Source organism: Balaenoptera ricei, chromosome 14 (genome assembly GCF_028023285.1).
Source record: "Balaenoptera ricei isolate mBalRic1 chromosome 14, mBalRic1.hap2, whole genome shotgun sequence".
NCBI classification, from domain to species: domain Eukaryota; kingdom Metazoa; phylum Chordata; class Mammalia; order Artiodactyla; family Balaenopteridae; genus Balaenoptera; species Balaenoptera ricei.
This window is the reverse complement of record NC_082652.1, coordinates 25,156,045-25,172,076: the sequence shown is the minus strand read 5'-3', so window position 1 is coordinate 25,172,076 and position 16,032 is coordinate 25,156,045. Positions and strand designations below refer to the sequence as shown.

The window sequence follows — 16,032 nt, the reverse complement described above, 5'->3', positions numbered from 1 at the left end:
CTGTGCCCCACCAGTGGAGAAGATTCGAGCCACCTTCACTGTTCTCCGGGCCTTTGGCTCCGTGTTCACCGGCCACAGCCGCCGTGCCACCCGGTTCTCCATGGTGATGTCACTGGACTTCAACGCCACAGGCCGAGTCACGGCCGCCCAGCTCCAGGTGAGGCCTCTGGGTGGGAGGGAGAGGGGGCTCTATGGGGCTGCAGTAGCCTCAGCCCCCCTCAGCAGGGCCCACGCCTCCAGCTGGGACCCTGGAATGTGTCTAAATGGTCATCGCTTCCCAGGCCAAGGCCAGCTCCTCTCCACCTCGCTCAGTGCCCAGACATCTTCCGGAGCACGCCGGCTCGTCTGTGCCTCGGAGTATCACAGGGATGAAATATTCATGAGTAGATACATAATTCAGCCGCTCATTAGCTGGGTCTTAAAAGCGTAAGCTGAAATTAAACAGGCGCTTGCTGGCCTTCTGCGGCCGCCCGTGTGTGACAGGCACATGGCCTGTTTGTTCCTCTCTCTGAAATCACCCGGCTCCTCCCCTTCCCCCCCCCCGCCCCCGCAAACATTCTGTTTGAACAGAAAACAGGATTAGGTTATTAGAAGGGTTGTTTGTATGTGGAGCTAGGAGAATACCCAGACTCGCTGGTGCACGATAAATCCCTTTCTGTCCCGGCCCTGAAAGTCTACCGTGCATCACCATGTGGGTCAAGTTATTAAGGGCTTCGGTTGCATAAGAGTGTGTTGGAGGGCGGCTCTGGGTTAATTGTTAGTACCCTTGGATTCCTTCATCGGAATGAGCCCGTTGCATTCTTTGATTGTCTGCGTGGACTCTGAATCAGTGAGACAAAGGCCTGGCACGTTTTGATTTGGAGGCGTCCAGCCAAGTTGGGGCCTGAGGTGCTGCCTCGAAGAGTGGGCCTGGGGGTTGGTGGGGGTGTGCGGGCAGCCTAGCGGGGCCTCGTGCTGACCGGCGCCTGTCCTCTCCCCTGGCAGACGATGCTGTTGGAGAAGAGCCACGTGGCGCGGCAGCTGGAAGGGGAAGGCAATTTCGAGGTTTTCTCCCAGATGCTAGCCGGATTGGACCTGGATCTCAGGTGAGCGACTGGGCTGAGCAGGGACAGCCGAGGGCAGTGAGACAAAGGGCCTCCGCTCTCCAGGGCCCCAGCCCTGCCTCTGCCCAGAGCTGAGAGGCAGTGGAGCCCAGTGGTTAGGAATCTGGCCTCTGATTCCTGCTGCCTGGTACTGCTCCTGGGCTGGGTGAACCTGGCCAGGTGTCACCTGCTCTGAATGTCCGTTTCTTCCTCTGTAAAGTGGAAATAGTACCTTGACTGACCTTACAGGATTAAGTGAGATAATTCACATATGGCTCTTAATACACGCTGGGGGGTGGTGGTGGATGTCTGCTGTGATGGTGACATTTTGGTACAGGTTCTGACAGCAGCGTGGGAGGTGGGCAAGGAACAGCAGACCCCACATCTTCCAGAAGCTCCTAAACTCTGTGAGAGCCTTGGGTGCACCTGAGGTAGCTCAGGGCGAGGAGGCACCAGGTGGAACAGCAGAGAAGCCAGAAGACTCATCTGGGAGGGCCTTCTGGGGGAGGTGGCCCAGGGAGTCATCTCTGCCCCTCGCTGACTCCTGGGAATTCTTGGACATGTGGCTCCCTGTCTGTGAGCCTTGGTTTCCTCATCTGTTGAACGAATGAGTAAGGTTCTGTCTAGTGAAGCTCCAGGGAGTGCTCACCCCAGGCGAGGGGTGATAATTTTCAGTTTGCCTCTGCGTCCCCCATCATTTGTCTCCTGCCTTCCACCCACGTCTGAAGGGCAGGCCAAGCCTGTCCTGAGCCTCCTGGCTAAGGCCAGAGGGGCACCTTACCCTTTGGAGAGAGGGCAGATTAGAGAGGAAACTCCCAGTTTTCAGAGCAGGGTAACTGAGGAGTAAGGAAGCTTCTGGAAGGCCTTCACTTAAGAAGGGCCCATCGAGGGCAGCAAGTGAGGAATATTCAGGAGGCAGGGCCAGGGCCTGAGGCAGACCCCGGGGCCTCCTGGGGCACTGTGTGGAGCCCCGTGCCGTGATGCCCACCTGCCCTGCCAGGCCACTGGTGTGGGTGGGTCCTCCCTTACTTCTGGTCCCTTCTCTGTTTCCAGGACAGAACTGTACCTGCACCAGCTGGCAGACAGCAGCTCCTTCGGCATGGGCGTGTGGCCTAAGGTAAAGAGGAGGTCCTTCTGGGTGTGAGTGGGTGTCTGTGTCCCCATGGCCAAGATGGGAGGGTCCCCTGTGTGGCTCGTCCCTCTGCCACTGGGGTGAGTAGTTGGCAAGGGCTGGTCACGTGGGGGAGGCAGGGTTGCCTTTATGGGGCCTGGGCTTGTCAGGGAAATGAGTCTTGTGCTAATAAAGGGAACCAGGAGGTGGTTTGTGTAGAGGTAAGGGCGCGGTCTCCGGGACAGGCTGTCTGGGTTCAAACCCCGGCTCTGACACTTACTGGATATGAGACCTCCGGCATGGACCCTAGCCTCTCTGAATGTCTGTGTCCTCCTCGGTAAAATAACAACAGTAGCTAGCGGTATCTGCCTCATGGACCTGTTGTCAGGATTAAATGAAACGATGTGCAGAAAGCAGCTAGCACTGGGCTTGGATTACATCAGTCAGTGGCAGTTTTCTTAGGAAATATTGTTGATAATTAATGTGGCTTCCTGGAAGATAGGGCCTGTGAGTAGGGCCTTGAGAGGTGGTATTCGGTTGTTTAAAAAAGCACATTGTTCACTTGTTTGTTCTTTTATTTATTTTTTTATATTTTAAAAATTGTTTTGAGTCACCCACCCCCACCCCCACTCCTACCATCACCCCCTGTGCCAGGCCTGTGCTGAGTGCTGGGATTATGGTCCTCATCCCTGAATCTTCACCCTATCAAGAGAGAAAGACTTGGGAATTAATGCAATCGTGTGGGATAAGAAAAATGCCAGAGTTTGTACAACATTCTGTACACCAGAGAATAGATGAAAGCTACTTGGCCTCAGTCAAGGAAGGCTTCTTGGCCAAGGGGACATCTGACCTGTGTTTTGAAGGATGAGTAGGAGCTTACCAGGCAGAGGGGAGTGAATCATTTCTACTCTGAAGCCCTTTTCCAAACATACGTGTCAGGGAAACAAATGGCGCTGGAATAATTTGGTATCGTCATGCAAAAAAAAAGAATTTCAGTCCACAAATTCACACCATGTACAAAAATCGACCAAAAAAAATGGATCATAGACCTTACTGTAAGACTTAAAATCATAAAATTTCCAGAAGAAAACAGGAAGAAAATTTCTGTAACTTCGGATTGGGCAAAGACTTCATAGATGTGACCCCAAAAGCACAGTCCATGAGAGAACAAATTGATGAATTGCACTTTGTTGACATTAAGAACTTCTGCTCTTTGCGTGTCACTGTTAATATGAAAATACAAGCCACAGACTGGGAGAAAACACTTGCAAATCACATATCTGAAAAAGTCTTTGAATCCAGAATTTATAAATGACTCTCAGAACTCATAAATAACCCAACAAAAAAGATGGGCCAAAGATTTCAACATAGACTTCCCCAAAGAAGATACTTAGATGGCATGTGAAAGTATATTAAACATCCTTAGTCATTAAAGAAATTGCAACTCGGACCACGATGAAATAACTACTACACAATTACTAGAGTGTCTACACTTGAAAAGATTGATTGTACCAGTGCTGGTGAGAATTTGGGGTAACTGGAGCTCTCATACCCTGCTGGTGGGAGTGGAAAATAGTGCACCATCTCGGAAAACGGGCTCTTACAAAGTTAAACATACACCTCCCACGTGGCACGCTAGTCTACTCCTAGGTGTTTATGCAGGAGAATGGAAGTGGACATCCGTGCAAAATTTATTTTACATGCAAGTTCATTAGCAGTTTTATGTGTACTAGCCAAAACCTAGAAACTACCCAAAATGTCTATTAACAGGTTAATGGATGAATTCATTGTAGAAAACCGTAAAGGTAGTATGCTACTCAGTAATAACAATGAACTGCTGATACACCCAAGAACATGATGGCTCTCAAAATAATTGTGCTGAGTGAAAAATCTCAGATGAAAGAGTACAACCATATAATCCCATGTATTTGAAACTCTAGAAAATGCAAACGAATCTGCTGTGACAGCAAACAGGTCAATGGTTGCCTGGGGTTTTGGTTGCAGGAGGAGGGGAGAGAGGATTATGAAAGGGAATTTTTGCGGGTAATGGATGTGTCCATTGTCTTGAGTGCGGACGCTTTCACGGGTGTAGATGTCAAAGCTTATCACAGTGTACTTGTTAAAGATAAGTGGTTTATTTTTGCCAGTTACACCTCAGTAAGGCTGTCTCACACTCTCTCTCTCTGCTGGGTACTATCCACAGAGTTACTGATTAAGTAGGTCTGGGCTAGGGCCTGAGAATCTGCATTTCTCACAAGTCCCCAGTTGATGGCGAAGCTGTGGGCCCAGGGACCCCGCTTTGAGAACCACTGTAGGTGAGTCTGTTTCGACAGTGAGTGGAGTGGGATGGAGTGGGGTGATGCGGGTCCCCCAGCTTCAGCTGCCTGACACCCCCCTCCACGGGGGGGGGGGACTTGCAGTGTGTTCTTCTTTCATGCCTCTTCTCCCCCTGGTTTCCGCAGCGCTAGGAGCCCAGACTGGCCCCAGCACGGCAGGGGATGCGAGGCTATCCCAGTGCTGGGTTTTCTTTAATGAGGTTGGGCCACATGTATCCATTTGAATCAGCAAGAGCGTTGTTGTTTGTTTTCTTGGTTTTGATGAGGAGAAGGGCTCAAGCCAGGCCCTCGTGAGCATCCCAGACTGACCTGTTTGTTCACAGTCTGCATACAGGAATGGGGCACAGTGTGAACCCAATCAAGGAGGTGTTTGAAGTGGCTTTCTTTTTCTGTGTGTTTCTGGGGGTTGTTTTTTTAGACCAGTTGATCTGTGGGAACTGGTAGGGTATTTCTTTGTTCTCACCCTGCTACCTGGCAGGTATGGAGAGTGTTTTCTTTGTTCTCTAAGAGCAAAAATACAAGCTGGAAATTCGTCGGTCTTTGATAGAAGCCTGGGCTAGTTTTCTGGGATTGGGCCATCAGGTACTGACTCAGTGAAGGAATTTGGTGGTCAGGAAATCACCCCAAGAATGAGAGTTGCTAAGTACAAGCCCCCGAAGTCACCAGAGTCAGCAAATAAAAATACGGGATACCTAGACCATATTCATCTTGTAACTGATCTAACAGCATGGTCACTGTAGTTAATAATACTGGACTTATGGTACATTTGAAATATCCTGGGAGAGTAGAACTTATGTGTTCTTAACACACACCAAGAAACGGTAACTATGTGAGGTGATGGGTGTATTAATTAACTTCATTGCGGTAATCATTTTACAGTGTTTATGTATATCAAATCCTCACATTGCACACCTAAAAATACACAATTTTTCTTTGTCAATTGTAATTCAGTAAAACTGGAAAAAATACACGATGCCCGGTTAAATTCGAGTTTCACATAAACATCGAATACTTTTTTTTAACTTAAGTGTGTCCCAAATATTACATGGGCAGGCCTGGAGGGCTGAAGTTGTATCAGAGAGGGCTACCTGGAGGCGGTGAGTACAAGCTGGTCTTGGACTGTGAGAGAAGTTAGGCAGGTGCAGTGAGGCCAGCCTTCCTGCTGCACCAAGCTCCCGATGCAGAGGCAACGGGGGGAGAGCCAGCAGTGCAGTGGTTGCAGAGCACAGGGTGAGGGTGTGGGCCCGGGGGGCTGTCAGCTGGAGCGGCGGGGCCAGGTTGTGGGGAAGCCGGCCCTCGGGGTGGTGCTGGCCCTCCGTGGCCGCCTTCGCTCGCTGATGGCCAGCTTCCCCTCCTTGTCCCTGCGCTGCGTCCTCCCTGCCTGCCACATTTCAGCTTTTACTTACTTACTTATTTATAAAATTTATTTATTTTAGTTTTGGCTGCATTGGGTCTTCATTGCAGTGCGCGGGCTTCTCACTGCGGTGGCTCCTCTTGTTGCGGAGCACGGGCTCTAGAGCGCAGGCTCAGCAGTTGTGGCACACGGGCTTAGTTGCTCCGCGGCATGTGGGATCTTCCCTTCCCGGACCAGGGCTCGAACCTGTGTCCCTTGTGTTGGCAGGCGGATTCTTAACCACTGCGCCACCAAGGGAAGCCCCACATTTCAGCTTTAAATGGAACTTCTTTGAGATCGGTTAGGGCACCAGGACACATTTGAAATCACAAAGCTTTCATATTATTTTCTCCTCTGTAATTTGTTTTTCCTCAACCTAGACTGATGTTTTTCACAATTTATTTATTTATTATTTTATGGCTGTGTTGGGTCTTCGTTTCTGTGCGAGGGCTTTCTCTAATTGCGGCAAGTGGGGGCCACTCCTCATCGCGGTGCGCAGGCCTCCCACCATCGCGGCCTCTCTTGCTGCGGAGCACAGGCTCCAGACGCGCAGGCTCAGCAACTGTGGCTCACGGGCCTAATTGCTCCGCGGCATGTGGGATCTTCCCAGACCAGGGCTCGAACCCGTGTCCCCTGCATTAGCAGGCAGATTCTCAACCACTGCGCCACCAGGGAAGCCCTAGACTGATGTTTTAAAAAAGTACCAGCAGCAGTGGTCATAATAATAACAATAATCCTTGCCTCCCAGCAGTTTGCTTCTGGCTGGCAGCAGCCAGGCTTTGGCCCGAGGCACATTTATTTTTTATGACCCAGGCATCAACTGTGGAGGAATGGGCTCCAGACAGAAGGATGGGGGATCAGGCCCTCCTGCCAGGGGCTCTGCCAGGAGCTTTCTCTTACTTGATTCTCCTAAGGACCCTTTGACAGAAGGGATTATTATCACATGTGTTGGTTGGGAGAAGTAATCAGGCTCAGAGAGGTGAAACGACTTGCTTAAGGGCACACAGCTTTGAAGTGGCAGAAGCAGGGCATCCAGGTTGGCCTGACTCCACATTGTCTCTCTTGTTCGCCCCTCGCTGTCATCTCAGGTCTGTGCCCTGGCTGCAGACCGCGTGCTCTGGGATGTGCCCCAGTGTGCAGCCTTGGGTCACTTCTCCTCTCTCAGCTTCAGTTCCTCCCCCTGTGGAGTGGGTGGAGCAACGCCCTGACCCTTGGTCTGCCCCTAGGGTGGGCGCTCAGTAGAGAATCTGGTGTATAGTGGCTCCGTCCCTCCCCAGCTGCGTGGCCTTGGACAAGTGCCTTAGCCTCTCTGAGCCTCAGTTTCTCCTCTGACAATTGGAGAGACTCACAGCTGCCTTACAAGGTAAAAGCACCTAGTGCAGCATTGTAGGTGCTCAGTTAACCCTTCTCTTCTCCCTCCTTAAATGGACTTGCAGTGCCCGGAGAGAACGTGGACCCGTCAGTGTTGAGGTAAAGGGAGCCCTTGGCTCTGGCTGGACACCTGTCCTGCCCTCCCCGTGGTCTCCGTCAAGTTCACCCACCTGTGCAGGCACCCACGTTTCTTTTGCAAATGAATAGAGTCAGTGTTCTGCATTTCCCTCCCAGATCCGGCTCCAGATCCAGGGGCTGGAACCGTGGGAATCCTTCCAGGCCTGGGTTGGTTGGTTGGTTGGTTGTAGAGACACAGGGGCGCCCACCCTGGCCCTGGAGGAGGGGGTGTGGTTAACATCCCCGTGAAGCAGAGTGCGACCCCGGGCCCAGACTGTGCTTATAACCAGGGGCAGAACTCCAGGGGCCGGTTCCCTCGGCCAGGGAGGCCCCCGGTGCCGCGCCCTCCACCGGAGAGCAGCGCCCAGCTGCAGACCGTGGCTCCCTGCGGCCCTGCACCCTGTGAGAGAGGCCTGCACGTGCCCCCTCAGGGGGCTTGGCACCTAACGCACCATGCCTTCCAGCCCCGCGCCCTTCTGCTAGGAGACCCTGCCTGCCTGCCTGCCCGCCTGCCCGCCCAGTACCCGCTTCTCCTGCTCGTGCTGGTGGCTTCACTCAGTGCTTCTTCCCAGAAGTCGGCTCCTTACCGCTCCCCGGAGCCCCCCAGGCCCAGCACTCACCCTGTGCTGTCAGTGTCTGTCTGCACATCTGTCCCCCTTATTGGACTGGGAGACCCTCAAGGACGGGCCACGCCTGATTCACTTGCCAGGGACTGCTGTGCGGCAGCAGGGAAGGTGTCTCTGGAAGGCCTGACAGCCTGGGCAGAGGCACGGGGTCGAGCCCAGCATTAACTGAGTGCCACTGTGTGCCGGGCACTGTGCTGGTGCTTTACGCACTTCGACTCATTTAATCCTCACAGTGGCCTGGGAGGAGGTTTGGCTGTTATTTTCATTCTACAGTGGTGGAAACTGAGCCTCCAGCGGAAGGGCAAGAGATTTGTGCAGTCACACCGCGGGGACGCAGAGCCGAGAGAACACGCAGTTCTGTCTGCCTCCAAATCCAAACCTGGCCTCTCTCTGCATTGTCGGAATCTCCTGGGTGCTCTAAATGCAGCCCGGTTGAACGTGGAGAGAACATTTTGGATTTTATTTTTTGCACTAAATTACCTGCCATCTTGGGTTAACCTTGCGTCTTTAATTGCATCAGACAAAGCCTGGGCATCTTCTGAGTCAGCTTTTACTTTTTCACTTTCTTTTTTTCAATTCAGTTGAGACATACAGTCAAATGTTTATGAAAGCACTAATTGTAAGTGTGCAACTCAGTGATGATTATATTCTCACACGCACCTGCAGCCCCACACCAGCTCAACATCTAGAACATTCCTCATTCCAGTAAAGGCTCCCTTGAGTCCCCACCCCATCAGAGGCATCCCTCCCACCTGAGTCATCATCCTAACTTCTCTTCCCATAGGGGAGTTTTGCCCACATCTGGACTTCATGTAACCAGAATCCACAGTGCGTGGTCTTTTGTACAGGGCTCCTCTGTCCCACGTGGAATCTGGGGGGTTCATACATGTGCTTGCATGATCAGTGACGTGATCTTTTTCATTGCTGCGTGGTACCCCATCACTGTGCCCTGGCTGGACCACCCACTGTTTATCCATTCTCCTCTTGGTAGACATTTCGGCCGTGAGTTGATGTATCCCACTGATCTGATGTCTATTTTCGTGATTTTGAGGCAAGGACTGGCTTTTGTCAGGGCATTATGCAGAGGCGTCTGGCTCCCTGGAAGTTTAGGGAACTGTAAACATCCTCGTGATTCTAATTGCTTTAGATCAGAAGCATATATATTCATCCCTCCGTGTCTTCTGTTGCAGCAGAGACCGGGGGAGGCGGGGAGGAGAGAAAAAGAAGCAAACAAGCTCTAGTGGAAGTTTTCTAATTCTTCTGTTCGTATGAGCTAAGTGGCAGATGATGGGGTCTGCCTGTAATTTAAAGTCAAATGCTCATGGCTGACAGTGGGAGCCATAATAAATGTGTTGCCACTGTCCTTTTGGTGTCCTTTCTCTGCTACTTTGAGGTCTCATAAATAACCAAGAGCATGTTGGTAAGATGCCTTCCTCTCCTCCGTTTGCTCCAGCGGAGCAGCTGCAGTTGCTAGGTTGAGCTCCTCGTTGCTAGGGTTTTTGTGGTCCTGTGGTGCCCCAGAAATATGATGGATCAGTGGAACATGTTTCTGCTATTAATTGAAATGTTCCCACAGTGAATCTCTCAGTGTCACTGCATGCTTTGATGTTGTCCCAATAGGTCGATGATCCTTGCAGGTTTCTTTCCCAGTTAGAAGAATTGGCTTGAGTGGAGGGGACAAGTGGCGTGGACGGGGAGTCAGAAAGCCTGATTCTAATCCTGTATCTGATACTAACTTGCTGTGTGACCTTGGGCAAGCGTTGTCCCCTCTCTAAGCATTGGACTCCATAAAATTCAAGGACCTGCCAGCTTTGACAGCTTACAGTTCCTCACCCAAGCTCTGTAAACAGGCCAAGTGCAAATCAGGTCCTCATTATCTGTTGGAGGATTATTGACAGAAGAATTCTCATCCCCAGCTCACTTCCTCTCAACCCAGCAGGCTTCTGGGTCGCGTCTCCTTGGCCAGATGGCGTGTGTGGAGTTAGGAGTTTCAGACTAATTTTAATATTAAATCAGACATAATTGGGGGGACTTCCCTGGTGGCACAGTGGTTGAGAATCCACCTGCCAGTGCAGGGGACATGGGTTCGAGCCCTGGTCCAGGAAGATCCCACATGTCGCAGAGCAGCTAAGCCCGTGCGCCATAACTACTGAGCCTGCGCTCTAGAGCCCGTGCTCTGCAACAAGAGAGGCCACCGCAATGAGAAGCCCGCGCACCGCAACGAAGAGTAGCCCCCACTCACCACAAGTAGAGGAGGCCTGTGCACAGCAACGAAGACCCAAGGCAGCCAGAAATAAATAGATAAATATATAAATTTATTAAAAAAAGACAAACATAATTGGGATCATAAATCTGAAAAAGGAACAGTGACACCCTACAACCCATAAACATCTGGTCATATTATTTTCTCTTTCCTCCTGCTTAAAAATCTTTGGCAGTTTCCCTCTGCGTGCCCTGGGGATGGCAGACAGGGTCTCTTTCAGTTGCTGAGGCAGATCATTGGGTGGGGCTGCAAGGGGGGACATCCTGAAAAGAATCTGGACTCGCTGGTTTGCTGTGGGATCTTCATCGATTGGTGTTGTCTGCCACGGGTCCAGGAGTGTAAATAGGGACGCGTGTTTGTCCATCATGGCTGGAGTTTTAAGCCTGTTCCCTTGAATATTGTGTTTGAGGCCTTCTCCATGGCACCGGCCAGCTTCTCGTGCTTATTTCCTCCCCCCCTCTGTCTGCCCCACCTCCAAAAATACCTGCTTCTCTGTCCACGTTCAGTTGAGCACCTGTTGTCTCCAAAGATGTCCTTTGTTCCCATTGTTCCCTCTGCCCGTCAGGCCTCTATTCCATCCAGTTGGTCAGCTCTGCCTATTTGTCTTTCAGACTTCAATCACAATCTTGTCTCATCTCCTGCGACATTCTCTTTGACTCTCTCGAGTGGGATTGATCGGCCAGGCCCTCCTCTGAGATCCCACAGTCCCCCACTTAGCCAGTTTCGCACTTAGTTGTTTTTACGTCTCTTTCCACTTCTAGCTTGAGAGGTCCTCAAAGTCAAGTTCTGGATTTCGCTCATCTCTGTCTCTCCAGAGCCCAGCACAGTGCAGAGCCTCAATAAATCTATTGAATGAACACACGAATGAATAAAACTCGTGTCGCCTTCCAAAGTCAGATAGACATGATTTTTATAACTTTCCCAGCAGCCTGAGTTCTGTGTGTCAGTACTCCCCAGCTTAATCGTGGGTAATTGACCATGGTCATAAAATGACCACCCATTCCCCCCAGACCGAGCCCTGCTTCCACTTGCAAGTTTGCATTTCCTCCACCGTGATGGCCTGTTTGTCTTCCTCTCTCCCCTTGCTCTCAGCCTGAAGACAAGCAGAGGGCGGCAGCTGCCTTCGCCCAGCTCCAGGGCGCCATGGAGACGCTGGGCGTTTTGGAGAGCGAGCAGAGGGCCATTTGGCGGGTGTTGGCAGCCATCTACCACCTGGGTGCGGCGGGGGCCTGCAAAGGTACGTGCCTGCCGCCGGGCTCACCTGAGCTGCCGGCTGTCTCCGCCAGCAGGTGCCTGACAAGGCCCTTCTTTCCGTGAGGTGGGACAGGGTCAGCCTGTCATCTTCCACATCTCTGGGACTGCTCTCGGGGGGGCTGCCGAGCCAGGCGTGCCGAGAAGGAAGCGGGCTGGATGTTTCAAGCAAACCGCGTCACCCAGCGCTGTCCAGTGGAGCTTTCTGTGATGATAGGGGGAGGTCTCTGTCCAGCAGGATGGCCGCTAGCTGTACGTGGCTGTCGAGCTTTTGACATGCAGCTGGTGCAACCGAGGCGTTGACTTTTTCATTGCATTAAATTCTAAGTAACGTCCATTTAAATAGCCACATGTAGCTAGCTTGTGGTTACTGTGCTGAGAAGAGACACCCTGAAACGGGTGAGAGAAGGCTGGGTCCACGCACTAAAGGTGATGTTTTCTGTCTGGACATCTTGGCGATGCTCACGCCATATGCGCTGGAGCTGACCCAGCTCTCCTTCTCCTCCCAAACCTGCTCGCCGTCCTTAACTGTCTGTTTGCTTATTGTCCCTGCTTCAAGTTGGTCTCCCCGAGTGGTTCTCATCGTCCCTCTCCCTCCCCCGTCCCTATCCAGTTGTTGACCTTGCCCCGTAGATACTTTCTGTGACGGCATTTCTGTCCTGACTTCCCTATTCTTACTACTGTCACCTTAGACTAAGTATTTGCTAATCCTTTTTTTGCTTGGACTCTTGCGGTAGCGTCACTGCCGATGGCTTGGCTCCACCCTCACTGTGACCACTGGGCTCCTTTCTAAAACGTAGACCTGGTGTGCCATTCCCTGCTTAGACTCCTCCCGAGGCGCGCTCCTGTCTGCTACATCAAGTAAAATGCCTTGGATTGGCATTCAAGGCTCCTCGCTTCCCTAACCAGACTCTTGTGCCATTGCTTTTGGCACTGCGAAAGGTCCCGGGGAGACGGTCAATATCGAGAGCAGTGTGGCTCCTGCCTTCATGGGGCTTTTATGGTACCTTATACTGTGATTGTGTCCTTGTCTAGCTGTTTCCTGTAGAGAGTGGCTTCCTTTGGGCCCAGAACATAGAGTTGGAATTTACTTTTTGAACGGACACACGTGTTCATGGAGGTCTGTCCTCTGGAGCTATGTGTTGACTCTGGCTGACATTCTGGGCCATTCCTCTGTGGGGCAGCAGACTTCTTTGGAATATGCTGGCATGTTATTCCTGCCATTCCCATACCCGTGGGCCTTGTGGCCTGTTCTTTTGATTTTCATACACTTGAGCTGCATTGGTCCACTGATTTGATTTTGGACATTTCTAGAAGTTATGCTGAGTCAGAAATAGGTAAGGTAGGGAGTCCACAGTTGGTCCAAGCCAAGGGCAGACATGCTTAACTGGGCAAACATGGAAAAATCAAATGCCACTTGCCTTTTCCAAAAATCAGCCGTGGGCCATGCTCAACGCCCTGACCATTTGGAAATCAGCCAGCTTTGTAAATGGACTGGGATTGGGGATGTCATTGCACAGTTCAGATCAGAAAAGCTGTTGAAGGCTTAGAGTTGGGGCACAGGCATCTATAGATTGGGGATGTGTGGAAGGAAGCAAACGTATTTTACCGAATAGAAAACTGAGGCTCAGAAGGTCTAGGTGCAGTAAACTCCAGGCTGGGGCTTCCCTGGTGGTGCAGTGATTAAGAATCTGCCTGCCAATGCAGGGGGCACAGATTCGAGCCCTGGTCCGGGAAGATTCCACATGCCACGGAGCAACTAAGCCCGTGTACCACCACTACTGAGCCCGTGCTCTAGAGCCCGTGCTCCGCAACAAGAGAAGCCACCACAGTGAGAAGCCTGCGCACCGCAACGAAGAGTAGCCCCTGCTCCCCACAACTGGAGAAAAGCCCACGCAGCGACGAAGACCCAACGCAGCCTCCCAGAAAAACTCCAGGCTATGGGCACTTGAGGGAGGCAGATTTGAGTTCAAAACCAAACTTCTCTGAGCTTCAGAGAGGCCTCCTCTTTCACTGGGCCAAGACTGGGGTTGGTGTGAGGATTAAATGGAATAAAGAAGAGAAAGCTGAATTAAGCTGCTTTCCCCGGAGGCAGACCCTGAGACAAAAATTGCATGTAGGCTTTGGGGGAGGGGGTATCATGAGGAACCAGTAGGGAAGTGAGGGAAGAAAGGCAGGTGATGCTGGAGCCTTAAGGAGTGGGTTAGCTCTGGGAAGTGGGGGGCCAGTATCTCTGGGGACCTCTAGGAGACTCTGAAGAACATGCCTCCTCATCATGTATTACCCGAGGGACGAGGGAGCCGGGATATTGATCTACCGCCTCCTGCTTCTCCCTGGTTGAAGGTTGCCCCTGGGGAGCATCCCCCCTGCCCTTCCCGCCTGCCCCATGCATGAGCTGGCATGTGTGGCAGCCAGGGAAGCAGAGAGGCGCAGACAGGTACCTGTAGTGACAGGCCAGGGACGCGTGTGGGGTGGTGTGTATGGAATGGCCCGGGCGAGGGGTGGTGGACAGCTCATCCATGCTTCTAGCCCCAGGCGGTCCCTCGGTAGATTGTGCTGTTGAGCCTGGGTTAGGTGACTCTCCCAGGGTGTCACAGCCACATGCCTCTCTGCTTTGCTCAACTCGAATAGTCTTGTTCCCTCCCGGCACTCAGCAAAGCCTAGGGAGAGGACAGGGCGGTTGGGACCTACCTTCCGATTTCCATTGTCACGCTTGAACCCTCTCTGCCTCGGATGCGACAAAACAGAGGCTAAGGGAGCCCCCAGTCTATTGACCTGTCACCAGAGAGGTTAGATGCCTGACTTTCTTCTCCTGAGGCTCCTGGGGCACCCCCTCTGATGGGGGCTCGGGACTCATACCTGTAGCTGCCTGTAACGATAAAAGAGAAAGGCACATTTATAAATATTTTATTAGTACACGATTATGGCAATAATTCCTCCCAGCCTCCCCCCACACCACCTGATAAATTATTTTAAGAGGAGCTGCTGTCAGTCTGCCTGAGAGGCCTGCTTGATGATTTACTTACTATATATTCTGCTTTGGAAGATTTCATAATAGGTTGCTCTAAAATCAGCTATTAAGAATTTCAAAGTCATATATAAACGTCTTTGCTTTGTGTCATAACAGATCATTTCGAAATATATTAAGAATCATTTCCGTTAATCAGGGTTTTTTTTTTTTTTTCATTAAAACGATGCTCTCCTCCCAGCGCACCCAGCTTCCTTAACTTATTTTGAAAGTCCTGATCCTATTTTTAAAAACCAATATCAGTCCCTGTGGGGAGATTTCAGCCCTTATAACTGGACTTAGGATTTTTGAACTGTTTCAGCAGTAACGACAACCACCACTAATATTGGTTTCGCGTTTGATGGTTTCAAAAGCACTTGTACCTCTCTTGTGCCTTTTGATCTGATTGGATTCATACAATAACCTGGTGAGGAAGGATAGCGCCATGGGCAAGAGTCAGCCTCCTGGCTTGGCTTCTCTGATCCTCAGTTTCCTCCTCTCTAAAATGGGGCTAATGATGGCACCCACTTTGTAGGCTTGTCATGAGTATTAAATGAGTCAGTGCCAAACGTGTGAGCACAGGACTTGGCTCACGGCTTTATAAGAGGAGGAATGCGGTTTACCTGACGTCACACAGCTAGTATGTTCCAGAGTGCAGTTTGGAACCACGGCCGGTCTCCCTGCAAAGATCACTCCCCTGCCCTAGACTTTGCAGAGGGCTGTTAGGGTCATTCCTTGCTGGAGAATTGACCTGTTTTCCTGGGCCCTGTGCTGAGTGCTTACAGACGTGATGTCACTGCACAGCCTTAGACTAGCCCAGGAGGAGCGAGAACTATTAGATGCCCATTTTACAGATGAGGAGACTGAGGCCTGCCAGAGAGGTTCATCCTCATCCCCAAGGGCACACAGCTAAAGCCAGAGGTGGGATTTGGACCCAGGTCTGCCCAGGCACTGAGCCTAACCTCTGAGATGACACCTCTCGCCTCCCTGGCCCTGTGTGCCGCTGCTTCTGGCCTCACAGGCTCCAAGGGCTGGTGATGTCACTTTTTCACTGGGGTGCCCTGTTTTTACACTTCTGGCACCAAATGTGTGGGGTTTTCCTTACACCAACCGGTCCTCTGATTCTCCGGACACCAACTGGGTGTCCTACAATTTAGTCCACTCCTGATACTACTTGGAGTTAGTGCAGGTTACGGGCTCGGTCCCACAAGACTGTACCACTTCAGACATTGTTCATAAGTTTGGGTCACCTGTACTTCTGATGGACCAGCTATAAAGTTGGGCTCCCACAGACCCCTCCTTGGTTTGATAATTTGCTAGAATGACTGACAGAACTTAGGAGGGCTTTTACTTACCAGTACCTGTTTATCGTAAGGCACACAACTCAGGAACAGCCAAACGGAAGAGATGCGCAGGGCAAGTTATAGAGCAAGGGGCTTCCCTGCCTTCACTGTGCGACCCTCCCGGCACCTCAG

At 51.5% G+C, this 16,032-nt stretch overlaps 1 protein-coding gene across 2 annotated transcripts in view; it reads left to right on the top strand.

The window, feature by feature from the left end:
• MYO18B (myosin XVIIIB) overlaps nt 1–16,032 on the top strand; it is a 234,144-nt gene that overhangs the window by 31,843 nt on the left and 186,269 nt on the right. For both annotated transcript variants that reach the window (XM_059895391.1, XM_059895390.1), the window contains exons 9-12: nt 15–157; nt 985–1,085; nt 2,136–2,199; nt 11,392–11,536. In XM_059895391.1, coding sequence (XP_059751374.1) covers nt 15–157; nt 985–1,085; nt 2,136–2,199; nt 11,392–11,536 — 453 coding nt within the window. The remainder of the gene's footprint in view (nt 1–14; nt 158–984; nt 1,086–2,135; nt 2,200–11,391; nt 11,537–16,032) is intronic.